Source organism: Dipodomys merriami, unplaced genomic scaffold (genome assembly GCF_024711535.1).
Source record: "Dipodomys merriami isolate MVZ:Mamm:240054 unplaced genomic scaffold, mDipMer1.0.p SCAF_62, whole genome shotgun sequence".
NCBI lineage: Eukaryota > Metazoa > Chordata > Mammalia > Rodentia > Heteromyidae > Dipodomys > Dipodomys merriami.
The window spans coordinates 685953-711345 of record NW_027206202.1 but is presented as its reverse complement, the minus strand read 5'-3'; the positions used below and the strand labels follow the sequence as shown (position 1 = coordinate 711345).

The 25393-nt window shown below is 44.2% G+C and overlaps 1 protein-coding gene across 5 annotated transcripts in view; it reads right to left on the bottom strand.

The window, feature by feature from the left end:
- Positions 1-23441, bottom strand: part of LOC138814926 (acyl-coenzyme A synthetase ACSM1, mitochondrial-like) — a 30149-nt gene extending 6708 nt beyond the window's left edge. The window contains exons 1-9 of one of the 5 annotated variants that reach the window (XM_070004058.1): positions 23139-23441; positions 20377-20505; positions 15378-15576; positions 13409-13619; positions 10773-10980; positions 9351-9491; positions 6982-7141; positions 4154-4233; positions 3140-3263 (exon numbers count right to left, since the gene is read on the bottom strand). In XM_070004058.1, coding sequence (XP_069860159.1) covers positions 3140-3263; positions 4154-4233; positions 6982-7141; positions 9351-9491; positions 10773-10980; positions 13409-13619; positions 15378-15569 — 1116 coding nt within the window. In that variant the 5' untranslated portion in view covers positions 15570-15576; positions 20377-20505; positions 23139-23441. Of the gene's footprint in view, positions 1-3139; positions 3264-4153; positions 4234-6981; positions 7142-9350; positions 9492-10772; positions 10981-13408; positions 13620-15377; positions 15577-20376; positions 20588-23138 lie in introns of those variants that run through there. The other 4 variants (XM_070004057.1, XM_070004056.1, XM_070004055.1 and 1 more) reach the window with 4 other exon arrangements.
- Positions 23442-25393: the final 1952 nt, after the last annotated feature.

The window sequence follows — 25393 nt, the reverse complement described above, 5'->3', positions numbered from 1 at the left end:
GGTTACAAAGAAAAGAGGAATTGGGGTTGGCCAAAGATTCTAGACGGATCACAACATAGTGAGAAGCAGGACTCCCCTCCACCCCAAAAGGAACGGATGGCACTGACTGCTGAATAAAGAAGGCTCAAGACACTGACCCAACTCTATTAAACTGGGCTGGGTTGGGTGTGTGTGTAGGACTGACAGTGTCATATTGCTGGAGGTGAAGGAAGGAGGGACTCATCCTGACTAGTCATGGGGGATATGCAGTGTCCACTATAAGCCAGAGAGGAAGGCCAGGAGATCATTGGACAGTGCTTGTACCTGGCTTCTGAATGATGACCTGAATCTTGCCTCAACTTCTTCTCAAGGCTGGGCTATGACACTATCTGTGTGGCTCCCCTGCTTCCCTCCCTTGTGTCTTCCCCGTGAACTTGAACCTGTCTTTACAGTCTCATTGTTGTCCTTTCTATAGCATACAGGGGACTACCCACCAATTCTGTGTGCTAATGCTAGCTGATCTCCAACTCTGCAAAGGAGGCGATAATAGCAACATTGCTCTGGTGTTGTGCACGTGTGTGTGTGTGTGTGTGTGTGTGTGTGTGTGTGTGTGTTTTGAACTCAGGGCTGTGCTCTTGCTTGGCTTTTTTCCATTCAAGGTTGGTGTCCTACCACTTGAACCACAGCCCCACTTCTAACTTTTTGCTAATTAACTGGAGATAAGAGTCTCACAGACTTCTCTGGTTTTGAACTGTGATTCTCAGCTCTCAACCTCCTGAGTAGCTAGGATGACAGGTGTGAGCCACCGGCACCCTGCTAATGTGTGGCGACTCTGCACACCAAATGATTAGGGAATGAATAATACGAATCCCTCAAAAGTCATTCGAGCATTCTCCTTCTACAGTAATTTTCCTGTCTAGTCCTTCTCTTATAGAATTAAGAACAGGATTGTCCCATATCTGTCTGCCCCGCCAGCACCTAGCACCGTATCTACCAAAAGCAATGGACACCACCATAACTTCACCATGCATGGGTACTGTGGGCTGGACAGTGATTGACATATGTCACTGACCTATCACAGTCCTGAAAGACTGACCTTATGCTCTCCGCTTCAGAGATGGGAACTCTAAGAGTCACCAAGATTGAAAGGTTAGAACGAGAGTTCTGGCTGAAATCTATGATGGACAGGACAAAGACTTAGACCTGAGCTCCTGGGAAAAGAGGCTTTTTCCTTTTTCCTGCAGATATTACTGCAAGGATGAGTGAACAGAAAGAAAGCAGCACATGTCACAAATAGTTGATGCAAAGGGACTGAAGCCTTGGGTAAAGCCTGCTGTTCTCACCAACTTCCTCTTTATCCAAATATAAACAGGAACATTCAACAGGAGGCGTATTATCTTATCACTTCTCAGGCCTGGAAGCAGATCAATTCAGTGAACTAACTTTCCTTCCTTCCTTCCTTCCTTCCTTCCTTCCTTCCTTCCTTCCTTCCTTCCTTCCTTCCTTCCTTCCTTCCTTCCTTCCTTCCTTCCTTCCTTCCTTCCTTTCTCTTGTACTGGAGCTTGAAGTCAAGATCCTATGCTTAGCTTTTTCATTCAAGACTGGTGCTCTACCACTTGAGCCACACCTCCACTTCTGGTTAATTTTTGTTGGTTAATTGGAGACAAGAACCACATGGACTTTTCTGCCTGGGCTGGCTTTGAACCATGCTCTTCAAGTCTTAGCCTCTTGAGGAGCTAGGATTAGAGGTGTGAACTGTCAGTTCACTAAACTTTTTGTCTTTGAAAATAACAAGAGCATTCAATTATGTGAACTGGAACTAAAATAGTCCATCTGTTACAGGGTTGGAGATGGCAGACCTCTGTTAACTAGAGGGGTCATGTAAATGTGTGGATAGCCCATTCCTGTAATTCTAGCTACTGAGTAGGCCAAGAGCTGAGGCTCCTCATTTGAAGCCAGTGCAGGCAGAAAAAACAAGACTTTTAGCTCCAATTTTTCATCAAAAATCCATAAGTAGAAGTATGGCTTGAGTGATTGAGTGCTGGCCTTGAGCAAAGTTGCTCAGGGACAGCATCCAGTCTTGGAGTTCAAGTCCTTGTACCAGTGTGTATGCATGTGCACACACACACACACACACACACACACACACACAAGTTGGGCAAAGTAGGTCTGGACAAAATCAGCAATGGAACCTGGTGTAGGGAGAAGCTTCCTCATCCTGTCACTGATAAAGTCATTCAGATCCAAGACCTGCCTAATCTTCTCATGACCCCCCACCTGGGGGCTCAGTGACGTTCAGGGATCCAGTTGTGTGTATGTGTGCGGGGGCATGTGTGTATGTGTGTTTGCTGTACACAGCTAGCCCATTCCCTCACTTACCCCTAGTATTGTACAGTCAAACTGATGTATTGTCCACTGAACCACCCAGATCCCCAGCTCCCAGCTACCTCTGTGCAGCCACCCTGGGAAGGGACAGTGGGTTGATGGTATCTGTTGGCCTCGTTTCCCTTCTCGGGAGAGAGCTTCCTGTCCCATGAGCCACTGGGCTGACAATCACAGACACAGTGACAAGATCAAAACTGGCATATATGTGTATATATACACACAATATACATGTCACATATAATAAATATAAAATATATTTATAATATAAATTAATATAAACAAACATAAATACATACCATTAAATATTTAATATATAAACACACCCACCCCCCCATATACTGTAAATTATCTTTCTTTCTTTCTTTCTTTCTTTGGTTTACTGATGAACTGTAAATTTTCTCTTTCTTTTTTTTTGGTTTACTGATGAACTGTACATTTTCCCTTTCTTTCTTTCTTTTCTTTCTTTTGTGTCATGGGGCACTGTCCCTGAGCTTCTTTTGCTCAGGGCGAGCACTCTACCAGTTGAGCTACAATGCCACTTCCAGCTTTTTCTGTTTGTGTGGTACTGAGGAATCAAACCCAGGGCTTCATGCATGCTAGGCAAGCACTCTACCACTAAGCCACCTTCCCAGCCACGTGAATCGCCTTTCTGAGAGCTGACTTGGGACAAATGAGCCCTGAACTCTGGTGACCCCTGCTGGCCATGGGCAGTGCTTGTGTGTACACTTGTGTGGTAAGAATGACCCCGGCAGCCATGCTCCCATCAGTCGCCTACCGTTTCGGACTGCCCGTAGATCTCATGCAGCAGAAGGCCAGTGCGGCTCTTCCACTGCTCCTGCTCCTCAGGCAACAGGGTCTCTCCACCGGTAGAGCAGTGCTCCAGGGTTGGAAACTTGAGGCTTGGGGAGGGCGGAGCAAATACGTAAGCTGTGGTTTGAGCGCAGGCAGATGCTCAGGGCTCTGCGGTCGGGTCATTCATCCTCTGCTATCTTTCTTATCACCTTCTGGTCAGTTTACCATTGGTCAAAGTTAAGTGTACGTCCCTCCCTTCCTGTCAGTCTGGGTTAGCGCTTCTGGAAGGGGGTGAGTGAGTGGTAGAGATGGAGATGGGATTGAATTAAATCAAGGAAGTCTGGATTAAAGTTGGATGTCAATAAGAGAGAAAACTAGGTTTACCCAAACTCAAGGAAGCATCGTATGTGGCTAAGAGGGAATGGTGTGTGTGTGTGTGTGTGTGTGTGTGTGTGTGTGTGTGTGTGTGTGTGTGTGTGTGTGTGAACCTCAGGGTCTGGGTGCTGTCTCTGAACTTTTTCTTTTTCCTTTTTGCTCAAATCTGGCTTTGAACTGCAATCCTTAGATTTCAGCCTCCTGAGTAGGTAGGATTACAGGTGTGAGCCGCCAGCATCTGGTTCCAATAGTGCTTTGCATGTAGTTCTTTCATGAGGAAAACATTGGAATCATATATGTTATTTATTTATTAATTAATTTTTGTCTGAGGCTGGGACTCACACTGACTGGTGCTTTACCACCTGAGCCATGTCTCCAACTCTGGAATAATTTTTAGAATAATGCAAGACTCATTGAGTGTCTCTCTGGGTCTCTGGGTTGTGTTTTGATTTACCTACTTAGACTGATAATTATCATACCACACACACATACACACACTTACACAAATACACACACACATATCACTGCCCTTAAAAGATCCAAGGCAAACCAATCAAACCACAACACATCAATTCCTTCACATCCCACCCAGAGATTGCTATCACCAGCCATTGCCACGTACTTGGCTTCTTTCTGCTGAAGAATCATTCGGTACACAGTGGGTGCAGCAAGGCATTGAGTAACAGGATATTTGAATAATGTCTGAAAAGTGAGAGGAGAACTTTGTTATTATAGTTGAAGCTAAAACCCTCACCAATCATTACCATCTCAATCCTGATTTCCCCTCTAGGAGACCACATTTACTCCTGCTTTAATTCATTCAACATCAGCCTACTAAGCTGGCATTTCACAGGGGGCACCAAGTCAGGTTAATGCAGGAAGAGTGAGAGAATGTTCTAGGCCTTACATAGAATAGATTCTAGCAGGAAAAAGATCGTGAAGTCCAATAAAATCCACTTACGTACATAGAGGGAAGAGAATCAAGAGGTAGGCTTAGAAAGACTCCAGTTAGTTGGAGTTTGTCTGGAATTCAGTCCCCAGAATTTCAGATCGGGATGGGGGTAGACTAAAAGAGCGAGAAACAGTAGAGAGGAGAGAATATAGACTTCGGGGTTCATCTGGTCTGCCTTGACATCCCATTGCTTCATTTCTCCGCAAGCCTGTTTCCTGCATTCAAAGCGGAACTATCTGTATATTTTCCATGCAGAGTCGTTCTGGGGCATATTGAGACCCCTGGGTGCATTCTGCTTCCAGTCACCCTGGACCTGGACAGCTTCGAACTTCTGGCTTCAGCCTCAACAACACAAATCCCACATTCATATCCTCATTGTAAATCAGTCCTTTTTTGTGTGTTGCCAGCACAAAATTCAGCTAGAACTCAGGGCCTGGACACTCTCCCTTAGCATTTTTTACTCAAGGCCGATGCTCTCTCACTCTGAGCCACAGCTCTACTTCTGGCTTTTCGGTGGTTAATTGGAGTTCACAGACTCATGGACTTTCTTGCCTGGGCTGGCTTTGGACCATGATCCTCAGATCTCAGCCTCCAGAAGAGTTAGGGTTATAGGCCTGTGCCACTGGCTTTTCCTTGCAACCTTTGGTTTGACCCATAACCCACCTGCAACTCCCACCTGAAGGAGTGCAGTTCCAGATCCTCACACCCCTCTTTCTCCCACACTAGCTGTGCAGGTGTCTCTACCCCAGCCGCTGGCAGATGGGGTGGAATTAATGGCTTGGTAGCAGAGAATTGGCTTAGGCTGTGGCTGTTTAGAATATCTAGTCCATCTCCCTGGTCATGTGGATCTCCACCAGAAATGCTGTGATCACTCTGGTCAGCTTTGTCATGTTAAGACCTAAAAGTAGGGTCTACAAATAGAAAGAAGAGAGCAGAGAGACCCAGAGAAAAGCAGGGGAGGTGCAGAGGTTGCCTGGATTCCTGATAGCTTGCAATTGTTTCAAATACTCACTGAGCTCAGTGTTTTCTTCTTCTTCCAATGGGCATGCCCCACCCCGCCTCACCCCTCCTATACCCTGGTAGTCCCTGGATTATGATGGTATGATTTGATGACTTTTTGTTTTGTTTTGTTTTTCGTACTTGATGGTGGTGAGAAAAATATATAAATTAAATAGCACACTTATAGAAGTTTGCATTTTGATCATTTCCGGGGTGAACCTTGTACTTAAGAACCTGTCTTAACACTGCTGGATGGCACAGGTGAGTCGAGGCTCCCTGTTGCGTGGCAACCAAGGGGAAAACAAAGGATGGGCTGGGTTGCTAAACTAGGTGTTTTAACTGCACTTTCAACTTTGGGTGTTTCTGTTGCTTAATGGGCTTATCAGGACCTAATCTTAAATCAAGGAGGTACTCTAATCCTTTCCTCCTTAAACTCCTTTGAAGTGGATTCCTGTGGTTTACAGCTCTAGAATAAGTTAAGGATTAGAGATCAATTAGAGGTCAACTCCTCTGAGCCTCTCCCAGAGCCTGAGGCTCAGTAGCTCAAGCGGTCTGTAATCTGTGACTCCTCTTGGTGCTTACTGGTTTTGGGGGTGGGGCAGGGCACCCCCTATGAAAAGTCCCTCCCTATGGATCTGTCAAGGAGGACTGAGTAGAGTAGGGTCCAGGATTCAGAAGACTCAAACTTGTTGGAATTGCTTTAATATCTCATAGTGCATATTTTGGGTCTCATAATCACCAAGTCTGAGCTATGAGGTCTAGAGAATGGCCCAGAAATATGCCTTTTCTTCCAAGCTATGGTTTATATTCTTTTATTTTTGGTGCCAGTACTGAGGCTTGAACTCAGGGCCTGGACACTGTCCCTAAACTCTTTTGCTCAAGGCAAGTGCTCTACCACTTGAGCTACAACTCCACTTGTGGATTTTTGTAGTTAGAGATAAGAATCTCATGGACTTTTCCTGCCTGTGCTGGCTTTGAATCATAATCCTCAGATCTCTGCCTTCTGAGTAGTTAAGACTACAGGTGTGAGCCACTGACACAGGGCTCTGTTTTTTTAAAATGTGATTCTGATACTATAATTATTAATTCAGTATCCTACACTGTGAGAATCCCAGAAACAGGATTATTTTAAGCGTATAGATTTCTTTGCTTAACAAAATCTTCTTAGAGGAGGAGTTTGGTTTTTGGCCTGTGAACATGAGTTTCTTCTAGGAGGTTTATTTATTTATTTTGGTGCTAGTACTTGGGCTTGAACTCACAACACTGAACTCTCTTTTACTTTTCCTTTAAAGCGAGATCTCTACCAGTTGAGCCACATCTCTGCAATTGGCTATTTTGGTGGTTCTTTGGAGATAAGAGCCTTTCAGATTTGCCTGCCTGGGTTGGCCTTCAACTAGGATCCTCAGATCTCAGCCTCCTGAGTAGCTAGGATTACAGGCATGAGCCACTGATGCTCAACTTGTGGGAGCTATTTGATACTGGAAGGTTGCTCTTCTTACCTGTATAATGACCTGGGGATCAAATTGAGGCAGGTGGTGGATGAAGACCGTAGACCCCGCTGTCCATGGTTCCAGTAGGCATCCAATGGTAGCCAGAATCCAGCCTGGGTCTGACATGCACCATAAGACATCCGTCGTCCTCAACTGAAATAATTTCCTGCTAACTCCAAGATACAGTGGCCTCAGTGGTGCTACCATGGGAGGGTGTGGGGCAGGGCTGGGGAAACTAGTTTGCAGCTGGGGACCAGCAGCTCCCCCTCAGTGCATGTAATGCCTGCCGTCTCCAGAGGAAAACCCATGGGGTCCCAAAGATGCCCTGCCACTCACTTCCCGGTTATGTGTGACTGAAACAGACTTAGTGCTATTGACCCCAAAGGCCTTTGCTAGGAGAGCCAAGGACAGAGTGTGTGGTTAGTTCTGCAACACCTGTGTCTGTTATGGACTGTTCCAGGCGGGGCAGGCAGCTATTTTGGAGCCCTTCTGAGAACAGAGCTGCAACAGAGCAGAGAGAGGGATGGGCAGATTGGAGTCTAACCTGGAGCCCACAGGTGAAGTCAGACTTCACACGGCTCTAGTTCAACAGCTAGTAGTACATTTCCTTGTTTGCTTTTGGGCTTAAATGGGGTCTGAATGAGCTTTCTGTTGTTTGCAACAAGACAATAGAATGAGGAAGGGAGAGAAGAGATGTAGTTAATATCCCCTGCTTGGCAAGGACACTAACAAGCATAGAGGTCCTGTCTCTTTAGCTTCAGACCCTACTCCCCATTGAACACCATTTCTTGATAGCTCTCGGGCACCCTAAGCCTAGAGATCTTAGTCTTTCTGGCCTCTCTTGAAACCTGTTCCTCTCTAGTGTTCTTTCCTGTGGATGTCATCACTGCCCAAACCTCACAACTGGAAGGTAACCCTACACCCCAGTCCTTATTCCCCACATCTAGCTAGCAGGTCCTTCTTACTCCATCTCCAAGTCTCAAGGTGTTAAACCTCCACATCTCAGTCACCTGTTCCAGAACACCAACTGTCTTGCCCCTGAAGAAGTTATGACACCTGCTATCCCTTCCTCCATTCTGTCTCTGTCCCTTCCCCATTCTGCAGCCACAATGGTGTGTGTGTGTGTGTGTGTGTGTGTGTGTGTGTGTGTGTGTGTGTATGAGTGTGTTTACTTGGAGCTTGAACTCAGGGCCTGGGGTGCTTTTCCTGAGCACTTTTTTTTTTGCTCAAGGCTAGCACTCTACCCCTTGAGCCACAGCTCCACTTCAAGCTTTTTTTTTCTTTTTTTTTGAGATGAGAGTCACACAGACTTTCCTGCCAGAGCTGGCTTTTGAGCTGTGATCCTCAGATCTCAGCTTGCTGAACTGCTAGGATTACAGAGGTGAACCACGGACGTCCAGCTACCATGATGGCTTTTGAGAAATCCGTATCTGGCCATGTTTCCTTCCCTTACTGAAGCCCATACAATATATCCCCAATGTCTTCCTACAAAGGTCCAAACTCTACATCCAGATCTTGTAAAATGTGGCTCAAAATTTTCCTCTTGGTCCTTCATCCTACACCCTCAACACTCTTCTCCAAACTCTATAATTCTATGGCATCACTTAGTATGTCTTTTTTTCCTTTGCATATATCATTGCAATAATTATATAAATATTAGAATACCCTGGCAGAGTCCAGGATCCCTTCTCTTTTCTCACCACCAGGGTTGCTTACTACTCAACTGTGTCCATTAGCACTCATACCTCCTGCCTACAGAAGTCTTTGCTCTTGTTCTGGTTTATAAGTTAGAAAACACATAGAACTTGACCTGTTCTGAACATTCCTAGTTGAACAGGAGGAAGGGTAAGGGGAAGGACGAGAATGTTAACTTATAATTGATTGAAGGATGAATCCAAGGCTTGACGATCAGCCTTCATGTATTCTCTGATCAAGGGTGAGGCAGATTTGGTATAACCCAGTTTCTTCCCTTAGCAGTTCATGATTGGGAAACTCTGAAGTCTTATTTCCCAAGATAATGAAGGGGAAGAGGCCTCATCAAGACTCAGGTTTGCTAGAATATTCTGTCTTTTCCCACCAAAACCTGAGAATCACAGCCAAGGAACACACTGTCATGTATGAGTTTGGGCTGCAGGATGCTCCCTCTTGTGAAGGTGGTCTGGTAGGACCCCCCACCCCAAATATCTGTTTTCTCGAGGCCTCTGTGAGCAAACCTTCGGGATTCTACATCATTAACTCTCAACCCCCTCAGAGGTTGAATCAGAGGGCAGATAGGGGAAAGAGGATGGAGGGACTTCCATTTGGAGCTCTGTTCCCTGCCCTACCATCCTCACACCCAGATCTGGAACCCAACCTCTCAGGCACAGCTGTCTTCCTACCACGAAGGGAGGTAGGATCGCAAGGCAAGTCCTTGATTATGCTTCACCATCTTGGGGAGGCCTGTGGTGCCGCTGGTGAAGAAGATGACCATGGGATCTTCTATCTTTGACTTGACACAGGTATGTTCCGGGGACGCTGATCTACAAAGAGATTCAGGGAACAAGGAAAAAGAAACAAGTCATGCTTGTTGTTTTTCCCTCTTAAGGGAAGGGAAGCAAAGGACAAAATGCTAAGACATAGGATTGGAAATCTGGAGGTTTGTAAGGTGTGTAAGAAGGTTCTCTCAGGATCAGGCTGCACACTGACGGTCAGGGTGAGTGGATTGACTCGTCTTTAGGATTGGAAAACTGTGGAAATATAATGGATTAAAAAAAACCACCTAAAGATTAGTTAAATCTTTAGATTTAACTTTAACTTAATCTTTCTGGGTGATGCTCTAGGTGATTTACTGACAGGAACTCATTCAGTCTTCAAGATCAACTCCAGGAAGTATGCATACTTTAATCATGCCTGTTTTGCAGATAAAGAAGTTGAGGCTCAGAGATGGTAGGTAATTTACCTGAAGACACCTAGCCTGCAAGGGGCAGAAGTAAGATGCAAACCCACACACAGTCTGAGCTATAGTGGTACTTGCCCTTAATCACATAGTTAAGCTTTTTTGGCTTAGTTGCCCACAAGCTACAGTGAGAAGAATTGAACACTATGGCCTTAGTGTTGAGGGATGATGAGAAAGACAAATCGAGGAAGATTTATATAATCACTACACTTGTTTAGTTTGGTGCTGGTACAGTTTGAACTCAGGGCCTTGGGCTCTTGCTTCACTTTTTCGCTCAAGGCTGGTACTCTACCACTTGAGCCACACTTGCACTTCTGATTTTTTTTTTTGCTGGTTAATTGGAAATAAGAGTCTCAGGAACTTTTCTTTGGCTCTCAGCCTCTTTTTCTTTTTTCTTTTTTCTTTTTTTGTGTCAGTTGTGGGGCTTGAACTCAGGGTATGGGCACTGACCCTGAGCTCTTTTGCTCTAGGCTAGTGCTCTACTACTTTGAGCCACAATACCACATCTGGTTTTCTAGTGGTTCATTGGAGATAAGAGTCTCATATGGATTTTCCTGCTCGGGGTTGGTCTTGAACTGGGATCCTCAGATCTCAGCGTCCTGAGTAAACCAGGATTACAGGTATGAGCCCTAAGTGCCTCAAGTCACAGGTATATTTTTATATAAAAATTATATTCCATATCGAATACATGGTTACTTTACACTTTTTCTTTGTGCCATTTCAGTACTGAGTATATATTAATGACGGAATGCATATGTCCAACGTTCTCAAACGCTAAGAATCAGGGAGGGAAGGAAAATGCCCAGGGTCACACAGCCAGTCAGTGACATAGCCGAGAACCACATTCATCAGAGCAGAAACTCACTTAATCAGAGACCGGAAGTCCAGCCACCCTTCACGGCCTTGGTCTGACACCAGGATCTTGGATTTCAGAGCAGGACACTCAGAAGCTATAGAGTCTACCTCTGGGGCAAGGGTCTCTGTTGTTACGATGGCTTTGGCTTTAGACTCTTGGAGTCGGTAGTGAATGTCCTTGGCTTTCATCTGGCTGGTCCCAGGCATGAAGATGACCCCTGTTGAGGAGAAAGGAAACCTTGTATGTTTTCATATCCTGTTTACAGCCATGGGTTTTGGGCCTGGCTCGCCTGTAGACAAATCCCCTAACCACTTGCTAGCCAAAAGATGCTCCATAGAGGCAGAATCTCACACCCAAGGCCACATCAATCTTGCATCTTAACAAGATTTCCAGGTGATGCCTGTCTATGTTAAAAAATGGAAAGCCCTAAACCAGGCACTGGTGGCTTGGCTCATGCCTGTAACCCTAGCAACTCAGGAGGATGAGAACTGAAGATACTGGTTCAAAGCCAGCCTGGGCAGGAAAAGTCTGTAAGACTCTTATTGTCAGGGCTGGAAAGGTGGCTCAGTGGTAGAGCATTTGCCTCGCATGCCTGAGGCCCTGGGTTCAATTCCCCAGCACCACATAAGCAAAAAGAAAGAAGCTGGAATGGCGCTTTGGCTCAAGTGGTAGAGCACTAGCCTTTGAGCTGAAGAGCTGAGGGACAGCGCCCAGGCCCAGAGTTCAGGCCCCACGACTGGACACCCCCCCCCCCCCAAAAAGACTCTTATTGTCAATAAACTATTCAGCAAAAGCCAGAAGTGGTGCTGTGGCTTACATGGAAAAGCACTAGCCTGGAACAAAGAAGCTCAGGGACAGCATCCAGGCACTGAGTTCAAGCCCCAGGACCAGCACAAAAAAATAAAAAAGGAAAGCCCTAAAAGAAATGTGTTTATTTCCTGACTTATGAAATGGTAACCCCTCTGTACATCACCTTCATAAAAACAATTTTTTTTTTTTTGGTCCGGTCATGGGGCCTGAACTCTGGGTCTGGGCACTGTCCCTCAGCTCTTCAGCTCAAGGCTAGCACTCTACCACTTGAGCCACAGCACCACTTCCGGATTTTTTTCTTTTTGTTTATGTGGTGCTGAGGAATCGAACCCAGGGCCTCGAGCATGCAAGGCAAGCACTCTACCACTGAGCCACCTTCCCAGCCCCATAAAAACAATTTTAAAAAATCATTTTAAAAAAGGAAATTCCTGCCTTACCCTTTTCACTTGAGAGACATCCATCTCGGGGACAAATGGGCCCTGCTTTGGCCAAATTTACATAAGATTTGGGAATAGAGCTGGGAGGATGGTGTCATGACTAGATGGAGCCTAGTCCTCCTTTTCCCTCAGCCCCTTGAGGTCGTCTTGAATCTTCTCCTATCAGGGTAAGTCACCATGTTCTCTAAGCTTGCTTCCCTTCTGTTCCATCCCCATCACGAACAGTGAGCCCCAGCCCTTGGCAGCCTCCACCATGTCCTCCTCTGAATCCTCCTGCTATCCAAGATTCATCGAGACCAACCTTTCTGCCACAGGAATACATCACACTCCCTAACCTGAAAGTCTAGGATGCCATTCACTTGTTTTCTCCTCCTCTCTCCTTCACAGCTCAAGGGTGCACTTCAAAATGAACACGCCTCACCAAGGGGCTCCTGACTCAGAAGCTTTTGCATATGCCAGGCCTAGGCTTGGATTGCTCTGCCTTTGCTTTGAAGCCTCTCATCCTGCTCATCTCACAGGGATCAGCACACACCATCTCTTAGCTGTATGAGTGACATGGCTTGCTTTCTCTACAGTCCTTTGGCCTGGCTGTTAATGGTTAATTGCATGAGATCTTGTTGAGTCAACCGGCTATTTTGTTAGAGAATATGAAGAGAGATAGAGATAGACAGGTAGGGACGTAGGTGGACAGGCAGATAGTTTAGATATGTAAGTGGATCGCTAGACAGATAGACAGATAATATATAAATAGAGAATGTTGGCATAAAAGAGATGATCAATGGGTGAGTGGACCTAGAAAATGTGATATGCATGTGTGTGTACAAATATGCACACTATATTTGTACCATTTGTAAAGAAATGGAAAGACCTCAATATCTTGTGTGTGGCAATTCCTTATGACTACATAAAGGCAACATCTGGAGTATAACAGGTTCATATGCTCCTGTGTTTATAGGTATTTGTAAATATCACCATGTACATAAAGGAATCTTATTTGAGAGAGAGAGAGAGAGAGAGAGAGAGAGAGAGAGAGAGAGAGAGAGAGAGAGAGAGAGAGAGAGAGAGAGGAGAGAGAGAGCTCAAATGCAGGAAAATACTAATGGAAAATCTTTTTAAGAAAATAAAAGTGGAAAGGTTTGAGAATACTGTGCAAGGGAAAGTATGTGTGTGTGTGTATGTGTGTGTATGTGTGTGCATGTTAGTGTGAAGGAGAGAAGAAACAGAAGTGTTTATGAGAGCATGAGAAGCAGAAAGACAGAAGGAAGGTATCAGGAAGAAAAAGTGTTCTGAACCAATGTCTCAAAATGGTATCAGTGCCAGGCGGGAGGGCACAGCACCCAACATCACAGGACTGGGTGGGCCAGCTCCAAGGGCCCCTGGGACCCCTTAGTCACTGACCTGTTCGGATACAGCCTATGGTCACCAGCCACCACTCAGGTACTCGAGGTAGCACCAAGGCCAGATGGTCACCCTGCTGCAGGCCACAGTTCTGCGTGAGGATGTTGGCTGTACGTTGAGTTAAGTCTGACATTGCTCTGAAGCTCCACTTTATTTCATTGCCTTGGCCATTCACCCACCAGAGGGCGGGTTCTGGACCTCTCTTGCCTTCCTAGGCAAGAATGCAGACGATGTGTTAGTACCTGTTTCCAAAGAAAGGGCACTTCCCTGAAGGACCCAGGGCCATGCTAATGTTCCAGCAGTGAGCACAGCCCCAGGACTGAGATATCATCGACAACATCTACAGTTTTAAAACAACTTGGGGAGTGAGATGGGGCCCCATCAACATTCCCCCTCCCCCAACCCTATAGGACATGAATAGACTTCATGTCTCTTAAGGGAGACTTCAAGTTCTGTCTTAACTCCATCTAACCCATGGGTTCCTTTCTGTGCCTAAGTCTTCTCATCTGTGAAATGGGGCCATTAATATTACCTAGAAGATAGTAGTGCTTAAAGGGGTTATTTCATGAGCAAAAGCACATACGATAATGTCTTCATCTGCATAGAACAGTTGCTCAAAAATATTAATTAAATATTATAATAATTACTACTGTAATAGTAAAATGAAGAAGACAATAAATAAGTAAATCAAAAAATAAATATAAGTAAAATAAATAGAAACAAAAAGGCTAATATAACTGCTAAACATTTGGTATTTATTTATTTAGTCAGTTAAGAGGTTTGATCTCAGGGCCTGGGCATTGTTCCTGAGCTTTTTCTTTTTCTCTTTCTTTCTTTCTTTCTTTCTTTCTTTCTTTCTTTCTTTCTTTCTTTCTTTCTTTCTTTCCTTCTTTCTTTCTTTCTTTCTTTCTGTCTTTCTTTCTTTCTTTCCTTCCTTCCTTCCTTCCTTCCTTCCTTCCTTCCTTCCTTCCTTCCTTCCTTCTTTCCTTCCTTCCTTCTTTCTTCTGCTTTTTTTTTTTTTTTTTGTCGGTCGTGGGGCTTGACCTCTGGGCCTGGGCACTGCCCCTGCACTCTTCAGCTCTAGGCGAGCGCTCTACCACTTGAGCCACAGCTCCACCTCCAGTTTTCTAGTGGTTAATTGGAGATAAGAATCTCATGGACTTTCCTGCCCTGGCTGGCTTTGAACCGTGATTCTAAGATCTCAACCTCCTGAGTAGCTAGGATTACAGGCGTGAGCCACCAGCGCCTGGCTCGAGCTTTTTCTTTTATGGCTAGTGCTCTACCACTTTGAGCCACAGCTCTACTTCTGATTTTCTGGTGGTTAATTGTCACTAAGAATCCCATGGACTTTTCTACCCAGCTGGCTTTGAACTGCAATCCTCAGATCTCAGCCTCCTGAGTAGCTAGGGTTACAGGTATGGGCCATTGGCTTGGTTTTAATTTATTATTATTATTTTTTAATGTTTAATTCTTTATTATTATCTTTAAGTAGTTGTGCAAAGGAGTTGCCATTTAACAAAGCAGTCTATGAACACAATATAACTTGATCAGTGTCATCCCTTTCAACATTTAACATTTGGTTTTTAAATTAAGATGATTCTAGAGTTTGGGTTTAGAAATAAATTGGTCTAAGAAGGTCTAGACCCTTATTTACTTCATAAAACATCAAATATACAACAGAATAATCGAATTGTTGTGGGAACTCTTGACACCAGTAAACAATCTTCTTCAGCAGCAAAGGAAACTGGTATGTGAAAACTCTAGGCTAGGGAAAATAGATTATGAGACAGAAGAACGCAATATAGAATCAGAAGTTCTTCAGAAGAAGGAAGATTGAGGTTTTTAGGAAGATTTATCAGTAGCCATGTAAATAGCACAATTAGGGGAGAGGCGGAGCATGCACACAGGACTATGGAATGAAAAAGCCAGAAAAGGCCCGAGAGAATGTCTAGCCTTCTCCACGACTTACCTTCTCCATTTGAGCCCAGTAGTCTAGCACGTGGCTTGCAAAGTTAAATCCTTCAGGTTTTTCCTGGTCATTCCAACTTGAGGCTCCAACTCCTGATACATGCTGGTAGTGCAATTGCTGAGGGGCAAGATTGAGGCTGTGGTTGGATTTGAAGATGCCCCAGAGAACCCGGCCTCTCCCCAGGCACTGCATAGTGGTCCTGAGGAATTGGACAAAGGGTCACCATTTGCCTTAAGAATGTTGGCCATGCAATAGGTATGTCCTCTGCAGGATGGATGCATGTCCTTCCCTGGTTTCTTATTGTGGTCATGATAGCTTTGTGTCAGCGCACCAGAATCTGAAGGCGTGCCTCATTGGTTTCAATGGTGATTGACCTCCCTCACTAAGGGATTATAGGCACAAAATGCCAGGGGAAAGGAGGGTTTGTAGCTATGACATAAGGTTGGTACACATTCCTGGATATCTCCTCCCACTCTCTCTCATCTAAGTCCAGGATGGCAGGCCTATGGCTATCATACTTGTGCTGGGAATGGATCATTTGGAGGTTCTATGCTCCAAGTTATGCTTACTCTGGAGACGTAGCCCAGCTCTCTTTCTCTCTCTTTTTTGTGTGCCAATATTGGGCCTTGAACTCAGGGCCTGGTCACTATGTCTTAGCTTTTTCATTCAGGGCTAGCGCTCTACCACTTGAACTATAGCTTCACTTCTGATTTTTTTCTTTTTGCTGGTTCACTGGAGATAAGAATCTCACAGATTTTCCTGCCTGGGCTGGCTTCTAACCATGATCCTCAGATCTCAGCCTCCTAAGTAGGTGGGATTACAAGAGTGAGCCATGAATGCCTAGCTTTATTATTATTAATTTTAATGGGCACATAATAAGTTTGTGTATTTATGGGGTACCATGTGATTTTTTTGATGTATACAAGAAAATGTTAGCTGAAGAAAGGCACTTTGTGAACAGGCTTGATGATAGATGTATAGAATAGATCAATAAAACTAATAATAGCCAACATCACTCGGCCTTTACTTTGAATTAGCACGGGACAGCTGGAGCTGATGCCTGTCTACGTCTTATATATGGGATTCCTTCAGCCTGACAGTTTTCACCTCTCCTTATTTTTTCATACCTATGTGCCTTTAATAACTGCTTCTTCCCTGTTGACATTTAAACTAGCAGAGTTCTTCTTGAAGCTTACTACTTGAATTTTCCCAGATCCGTCTCCCTCCATAGTTGATTTTGTGGGAACTCACCAGACTCAGTTGCTAATTTTTTATGTGGGTCTACCTATAATGTTAAGATCTTCCTTAAATAGTTCTCCAAAGGCAGTACAAACAGCCTAATTTTTAAAAGTGACTACGAAAGGCAGAGTGTTGGGGCTCACACCTGTAATCACAGCTATGATTCAGGAGGCTGAGACCTAAAGATCACAGCTTGAAACCAGCCTGGGCAGGAAAGTTCATGAAACTCTTTTTTTTTTTTTTTTTTTTTTTTTGTCGGTCATGGGGCTTGAATTCTGGGCCTGGGCGCTGTCCCTCAGCTCTTCAGCTCAAGGCTAGCACTCTACCACTAGAGCTACAATGCCACTTCCAGTTTTCTGGTGGTTTATTGGAGGTAAGAGTTTCATGGACTTTCCTGCCCAGGCTGGCTTTGAACCTCAATCCTCAGATCTCAGCCTCCTGAGTAGCTAGGATTACAGGCGTGAGCCACCGGCGCCTGGCTCATGAAACTCTTATGTTCAATGAACTACCAAAAAATCTGGAAGTGGAGTTGTGGCTCAAGTGGTAGAGTACTAGCCTTGAGCAAAAAAAACTCTGGGATAGCACCCAGGCCCTGAGCTCAAGCTTCAGGATGGGCACACACACACACACACACACACACACACACACACACACACACACACACACACACACACACACACACAATTGACTAAAAGGATTGGGATGCACACAATGGTACAGCTCTTGCCTAAGCATACAGAAAGCTCTGGATTCAATCCCTGGCACTGAAACAAGTAGCTACAGACCAAAACAGAGGGTTATAATGAAGAAATCTATTAATATTTTAGATTACGTTCTCCTAGGTGCATTGTTTGAAGTCCCAGCCCCCAATACTCTGAATAGGATTTTATTTGGAGATGGGGTCTTTAAAAAGGCAATCGAGTTAAAAAATGAGGTCACTAAGGTTGGCCCTAATGCAATATGACAGTTCTTCCTGTAGAAAGGTAGATTAGAAGCATTGCACTAATGTCATACACCTGTAATCCTAGCTACTCAGGAGGCTGTCTGAGGACCACAGAAGCTGGCCCAGGCAGGAAAAGTCACTGAGACTCTTATCTCCAATTAGCCAGCAAGAATCCAGAAGTGGATCTGTGGCTTAAGTGGGAGAGCACTAGCCTTGAGCAAAAAAGCTCTGTGACAGCAAGCACCCAGGCCCCGAGTTCAAGCCCCAGGAACAGCATTAAAACAAAAAGAAAAAAAAAAAGGAGATTAAGATACTGACTCATGTAGAGGAAAATGCCAGGTCCACATGAACACAGCCAAGACATTACAAGTTGAGGAGAAAGATTTTGGACTTTCAGTCTTCAGGACTGTGAGAAAATGAACTTCTGTGGAAGTTCTGTTCTAATTTTCTTTTTTTTTTTTTTGGTCTGGTTGTGGGGCCTGAACTCTGGGCCTGAGCACTGTCCCTCAGCTCTTCAGCTCAAGGCCAGTGCTCTACCACTTGAGCCACAGCGCCACTTCTGGCTTTTTTCTTTTTGCTTATGTGGTGCTGAGGAATCGAACCCAGGGCCTCAGGCATGCAAGGCAAGCGCTCTACCACTGAGCCAACTTCCCAGCCCCTGTTCTAATTTTCTATGGCAGTCCCAGTGAATTCAGATATCTCTTGTGATCGAATAGGGAAGGAGTGACTATGGAGCAATCTTCTAAATATGTTTGAGTTCTTTCCTGCTCAAGGGGCTGCAGTGCTCAGCCGAGATGGACTCACACAGTGCAAGTTGTGATTCTAGTCCTTTAATTCATCATCTGTGTACCCTGGGGCTATTGACTTAATGTCCCTCTCAAACAGAAACGTTGGCAGCACTGATTGCTTTGGACCTGTGGTAACAGGTAGAAATTATAGAACACCAGCTGAAAACAGATACCTGCTTTAGAAATAGAAGCTATAGGTACTGAACTGTTTTCTTGTGTGGAAACTCTCATTGAGCAATGCAGCCCGACCAGTTGAAATGGTTTTGTAATCTTTGGAATACAGCCTGAAGAGAAGTTGCAACAAATTCCTAGACATGGAAACAACAGGTCTAGTTTTTGCTCTGATATATACAGATGTAGGAACCCCACCTCACCTTTGTTGATATATATCTATATCTATATCTATATCTATACATATGTATATATTCTTAGTATATATATTCCCTATGTATATTTATCTTTATAGCTATATCTGCTTCTGTGTCTATACTAAAAAAACAAATGGAGTGTAATTCTATTGTTAAAGATCAATAAATACCCCTGCATTGTAGCTAAATCTAAATCCATATTTATATCTTCTTCATAGATTTCTGATCCAGTAGGTACTCATCAAAAATAGATTCTTCCCTTTTTTTGTCATAATTTCAGAAAACAGACAGATGAAAATCCAGGAGAAAAAAGGCACCGTGGCCACAGGATATGTGAAGTACAGAAAAACTGATGCTTCATTTCTCAAAAATTGGTTGGAGGGGCTATGTGTGCTTTTAAACAGTATCAGAGAGCAGACTGGAAGATTGTTCGCCTCTCCTGGAGCATAGAGTCCAAGGACTTCCTATGAAAGTGTTTAAAAGTGCACTGTTTTGAGGTGTTTTCAAGTGTCTTCTGAAAGCAAAGCATTATGGGTTTTTGAGTTTGCTGGGGTCAGAACTGCATGCTTGGTACAGGTACTTGGGGTCATGAAATGTTCTTGCAGTCAAATTCTGGTCTTTGGACTCAAAGCTATTTGATGGAGCCGCATGAGGATAGTAGAATTATGGACCCAGAGTTTGACTTTTGGTTCCTTGATTTGACAATCTTGGACAGAGCTCATGTCTGTACAAGGGGACACAACAATAACACCCAGATTCTCATAAGTGAGACAAGTCACATAAGTGACTTGCCAGCATTAAGACTAGTCTACAGCAAGGCTCAATGGATGTCCAGCCATCCCTCAGCCCCCAGCAGTTCCCCGTCCTCATCTGATGGTTTTGTTTTCTTTTCAATTTAATAAAAGACATTGCCAGGTGCTGGTGGCTCATGCCTGTAAGCCTAGCTACTCAGGAGGCTGAGATGTGAAGACTGTGGTTCAAAGCAAGGTGGGGCAGGAAAGTCTGTGAGACTCTTATTTCCAATTAATATCACACACACACACACACACACACACACACACACACACACACACACACACACACACACACACACACACACACACACACACAACCCAGAAGTAGAACTGTAGCTCAAGTGGTAGAGCACTAGTTTTGAAAGAAAAGAAAAAGCTTAGGGATAGTGCTCAGGTTCTGAGTCCAAGCCCCAGCATGTGCATGGGTGCACATGTACATACACACACACACACACACACACACACACATACACACACACACACAACTTTACAGAAAGTGCACCAACTTCTTCATGGGAATTTTTTTTTACCTTTGGTATTGTATTTCCTCTACTTTCCACCCACAACCCATTGAGGGTTGTCTAAGTGTGAATCAGTCACCTTTTATGAGTCAACCAATCATACCACCACATGCATGGCATGGCTCTGTCTCAGACATTCTGCACACCTGATAACAATACCCTCACATTGCAGCCAAGAACACGAAGTGTTAGAGAAGGGAAGTGATCTGCTTCTCATAATCTAACTGGTAAATGGCACCGCCACAGCTTGAAACTGGATTACATTTAGAGCTTTTTGTTATTGGTGTTAGATGCACACACACACAACAATCCACAGTCAGACACACTTAAAGAAGCCGACATTTACCTCTGTCTTACCTGATCCTGTTCCAGATATTGTGGGGTAGGATAGAAAGCTTTGCAAAGTCCGTTCTTTGAGCTCGGGTTCTTTCCAGGAATGTGGACAAAGCAGAATTGAGCTTCTGGCTGGGGAAACCTTGGGCAGACAACATGTTAGGAATTGCATGATTAAGCAGGGGGGGAGGAGATGCTTGGTAGAATTGATCAGAAAATTATCATAGGCCTCCAAGGGGAGATTAATCAGTTAAAAAAAAAACCCCAAAACCTAACAAGCTGTCACTATGAAGTCATCTCCAATTCTTTTTTTTTTTTTTTTTTTTTTTTTTTTTTTTTTGAGTCCAGTTGTGGGGCCTGAACTCTGGGTCTGGGCGCTGTTCCTCAGCTCTTCAGCTCAAGGTTAGCACTCTACCACTTGAGCCACAGCGCTACTTCCGGCTTTTTTTTTTCTGCTTATGTGGTGCTGAGCAATCGAACCCAGGGCCTCATGCATGCAAGGCAAGTGCTCTACCACTGAGCCACCTTCCCAGCCCTCATCTCCAATTCTTATGAGATGGCTTGGAGTAAAAATCAAATGGGCATGATAAGTGATACTGGACTCTATGCATTCACACACAGTGAGACCAAAGAAAGATATTCTTAGGAGGGGAACACAAAGGCATAATGCCTATGTGCATCTGATCAGATAAAATAATATTTATTGAAATGGACTCCGGGAAATGGAAATGAGGGATTTTCTTTCTTTTTTTCTTTTTTTCTTTTTCTTTTGTCTTGTCTGTTTATCTGTCTTTGGGAGGGTAAGGGAGGACACAGAAATGGAGGGACAAAGGGTGAACAAATGCAGCAGTGGTGCTCAGTAGATACTATGTTGACAGTGAACTATACAACTTGTGAGAGGGGATGGGAAGGAAAAACCGAGAGAGAGAGCCAGGGAAGGGGCGGCATCATTATGTAACTGTAACCCCTCTGTATATCACCTTTATAACAACAATAAAAATGCACAAAGAAAGAAACAAATCCAACGGTGTGCCTTCACTAGTTCTCTGTGACTATGCTGCTCCCCATTTTCCAGAACTTCACTACAATATACTCACCTACAGCTGAAAGGCAGCCTAGCTGAATCACTGTGACCTGAACTCTTATAGACGAAAGAACTCCCCATCCTCCTGCCTCAGCCTCCTACAGGCTAGGAGTACAGTTAGGTAGCAATGGTGACCCCCACAAGAATAATGCACTGGGATAAAGAGAACTGGGTGAATGAGAGGAGAGGTTTTGAGTGTTAATTAGGAGCATATGCTGTTAGTTTCAATAGGGAATAATAAAAGAGAAGAAGGAAAGGATGAGTCAGACATTTGGCTTCTTCAGTGAAATGTGTGGTAGATCACAATTTATGTTATATAAAGAAAATGATGCGGAAGAGACTCTAGAACATTCCCAAGTCACAGAGGCAACATAAAGCAGGGACAGGATTTGAATCTGGGTTCTATTTGCTCATCTCCCCATAGCAAGTCATCTACCAAGAAAACTCACGACTCTGATGTCGGAATTAGTAGACTAGGGTAAGTATTCTATACCTACAATGATTATGTTTGAAGACCAAAGGAAAAATAAACTCTAATTAAACAAATAGTGACATGAAGCAGGGAAAAACAAAGGATTAATTGGGAATCATTAACTGAAAAATCCTTTGCCTTAAGTTAAAAATTAATTGAATAGACTTTTTTTTTTTTGCACATTGGACATGATCAAAGAAAGTCAGTGAACTTGAAATTAGAGCAAAAGAGCCGAGTCAGAAGAACAGAGGGAACACATGGAAAAATAGTAAAGGGAAACTCAGGTGAACAGTGAAACAGAAAGAACACAAAAAATGAGCAGAAGTTTTCAAGAGTTTGGTGAAGAACATAAATTCACAGCTCTTAGAATATCAGAATCTTAGAATATCTTAGAATATCAGAAAGTCTCAAACAGGAGAAATACAAAAAAGAGAATCATAATAGTTAGACATATCATAAACAAATTTGCTTAGGTCAAAAAAAATGAAGAGAAAATTGTGAAAGCAGACAGGTTAGAGAAGATATCTGAAAGACAAACGGAGAGAAGAGTAAGTTTAGCAAGGTGACAATAATTTCTCAGCCACCCACAGACCACAGATCAAAAAAATCCTTTGTGGAAATCTTGGTATTCAAGAGGAGTTTATGAAACCCAGAGATCCTAAGATATAAGAGTTTTTGTTTGTTATTTTGGTGTGTGTGTGTGTGTGTGTGTCTTGGTTGTGGGGTTTGAACTCAGGGCCTTGGTGTTGTCTTTGAGCTTTTTTACTCAAGGCTAGTGTTCTACCACTTGAGCCACAGCTCCACTTTGACTTTTTTTGGTGTTTAATTGGAAAGAGGAGATAGGAGTTGCATGGAGTTTCTTGCCCGGGTTGGTTATGGACCACTATCCTCAGATCTCAGCCTCCTGAGTAGTTAGGATTACAGGTGTGAGCCACCAGTGCCCTGTGGAAGGGTTGTTCTGAGAAAATGATCCTGTGCTCCAAGGCCAGATTTCTTACCTATGACCCAGATTCCAGATCTAGAAAGAGCCAGTTCCCCTTCTCCAAGAGGATTGGGCTGTCCCACCCATGAGTACTTTAGGAAACAAGGCCTACCCTTCTTGGTTTCAATCACAGACCCTCGAACTCACCTCCAGTCTATCTTACCCACAGGGCTGCATTAGTCATAGCTATACATAGACCTCCCCCCCCCCGCCCCCCCCGCCCCAAAGAGAGGTTACCTGTCTCAGTTCCTATGGCAGGGATGTCAACCTCAGCACCGTGGTAGATTCTGAAAGGCTCCTGGATTTCCTTCCCAGCTCCAGAACAAAGCCTTCCTGTGCAGGGAATTGCTGGGAGACTGGCTTATTTGTGACTCGAAGACACATTCACAAAACTCAGTTGCACTGGAGATTATAAAGGCACCCCTGAATCTCAACTCCCAAACTATGGTTAGTCTGGGAGGAACATTCTGCTTAGGGATAAGCTGAGAGAAATAGCCATCAAGAGTCCTCAGGAAAGAGTTGACAGACTTGGTTGCACAAGGGAACTGGAACAGCCCTGAATCTCAGCTTGACTCTCTGTCACCTGTGGGGAGTGAGAAAGAGCTGCCTGGCCAGGGGCCCATAAGAAGACCTGGTGCCACAGACAGGTCATTGCCTTAGGCATAGAAGCAACAACCCCTCAACTTGGTTCCAACCCCTGTCAGACTCAGACTGTGTCAATCCTTAGACAAAAATTCCTTCCCAGTGACCTAGAAGAAGGTGCATGCATCTGCAAATGAGGGAACAGACCTGCGCTCTGTGTGCCTCCAAGTGGGCCTTTATCCCACCCTCACCCCCTGCCCCTTCCATCCTGGCTTTGGTCTTAGGAACCAGATAGGATTCACCCCACTTGGAGCCCCTGGCCACAGGTTTATCAACTGTGATCCCCAGGTGGGTCTCGAAGCAGACCTAATGGATGACCTTAACCAGAAAAAAAAATCAGTTTGTACTAGCTCTGTCGAATGCACAGAGATCAGTGCAAGGCTGCACAAATAATCAAGAATCAGACTAACTGGACACCACCAAAGACAATTAATGAGGCACAAGCAAGCTAGCACTGAAGAATTGGAGACACACGAATCAATCACCTGAAGGAGAATTTGAAGACTCATCTTCAGTGAGAAGCACGAAAACCCACCAGATGACATGGCCCGAAGCAAACAAGCTGTGAAAACTTCTTTTCTAGGACTGAAACAAAGATGCCTATTCTCATGGCTCCTGCTTAACAGAGGAGTGGAAATCCTAGCCAAAGTAAGAGAAGGGGGGGTAGGGGGAGAGAGAGGGAACAATAAAAGGTGACTTGATTGGTTTTATGGAAAACCTTAAAGACTTCAACACACATCCACACATACGGACAGACAGACAGACAGACAGACAGACAGTCAGACAGACAGACACACACACACACACACACACACACACACACACACACACACTCCTGTTAGAACTGATAAGACAAATTTAGTAAACTGTAGCTGCAGGATGCAAAACTAACCTATAAAAACCAGTAGCATTTCTATATACAATTAGCTATTAAAAAAAAAAAAGAGAGATCCAGGAATGTATTCCCATACACAATAGTTAAAAACTAAAATCATACCAAAATGAATTCCAGGAAATGGAAACATGTTATTTTTTGTTGTTGTTGATACTGTTGGAGTTTGTTTGTTTGTTTCTTTTTAGGGAGGTCAGTGGGGGGCGCGGAAAGGGAGGGAGTAGGGGTGAACAAATACAATCATGCTATTCAGTATACACTACGTAGAACACGAACTATGTAACTTGTGAGCAGTAACGGGAGGGCAGAACTGAGAGGAAATGAAGGAAGGGGTGACATTGTCCACAAAACAAACACACTCCTTACCTGACTTATGAAATGATAACCTTTCTGTACAACACCCTCATAACCATGAAATTATGCTAAAAATCAGATAAATTAGGAATACATTTAACTATGGAGGAGAAGACATGTATAGCAAAAGCTATAAACCACTAATGAAAGACATGAAAGAAGACACAAGTGAATAGAAATGGTCACTTGATTCATGTAGAATCAGTATTGTTAAACTTTTCATAATATACCCTTTTTTCCCCTACCAATATTCTAGGATGCTTCTCTTTCTTTCCCCACTGCACAGGCTCTTCTAAGGCGACTCACCTCCCTGATTAACTATTTGTACTCCAGTCAGTGCATCCATCAGCTTGCATGCGTACCTGGTGAGTCGCGTATGGCTGCGGTGATGGACACATGTGGGCCCCAGCACACAGTCTGAGTGGAGTGGACCCCTTAGGCTTTGAAAGTGGTAGAGACAGAGCTGAGTGAGAAGAGCTGAATGTGGCAGAGATCTCTGCTCCAGTCAGTCAAAGTCCATGATGGGAACAGAGAAAACCACAGCAACTCCTTCAAAGCCCCCGTCCCCCACCCTGCCCCCAGGAGACAAGAAAGAGACCTCTGA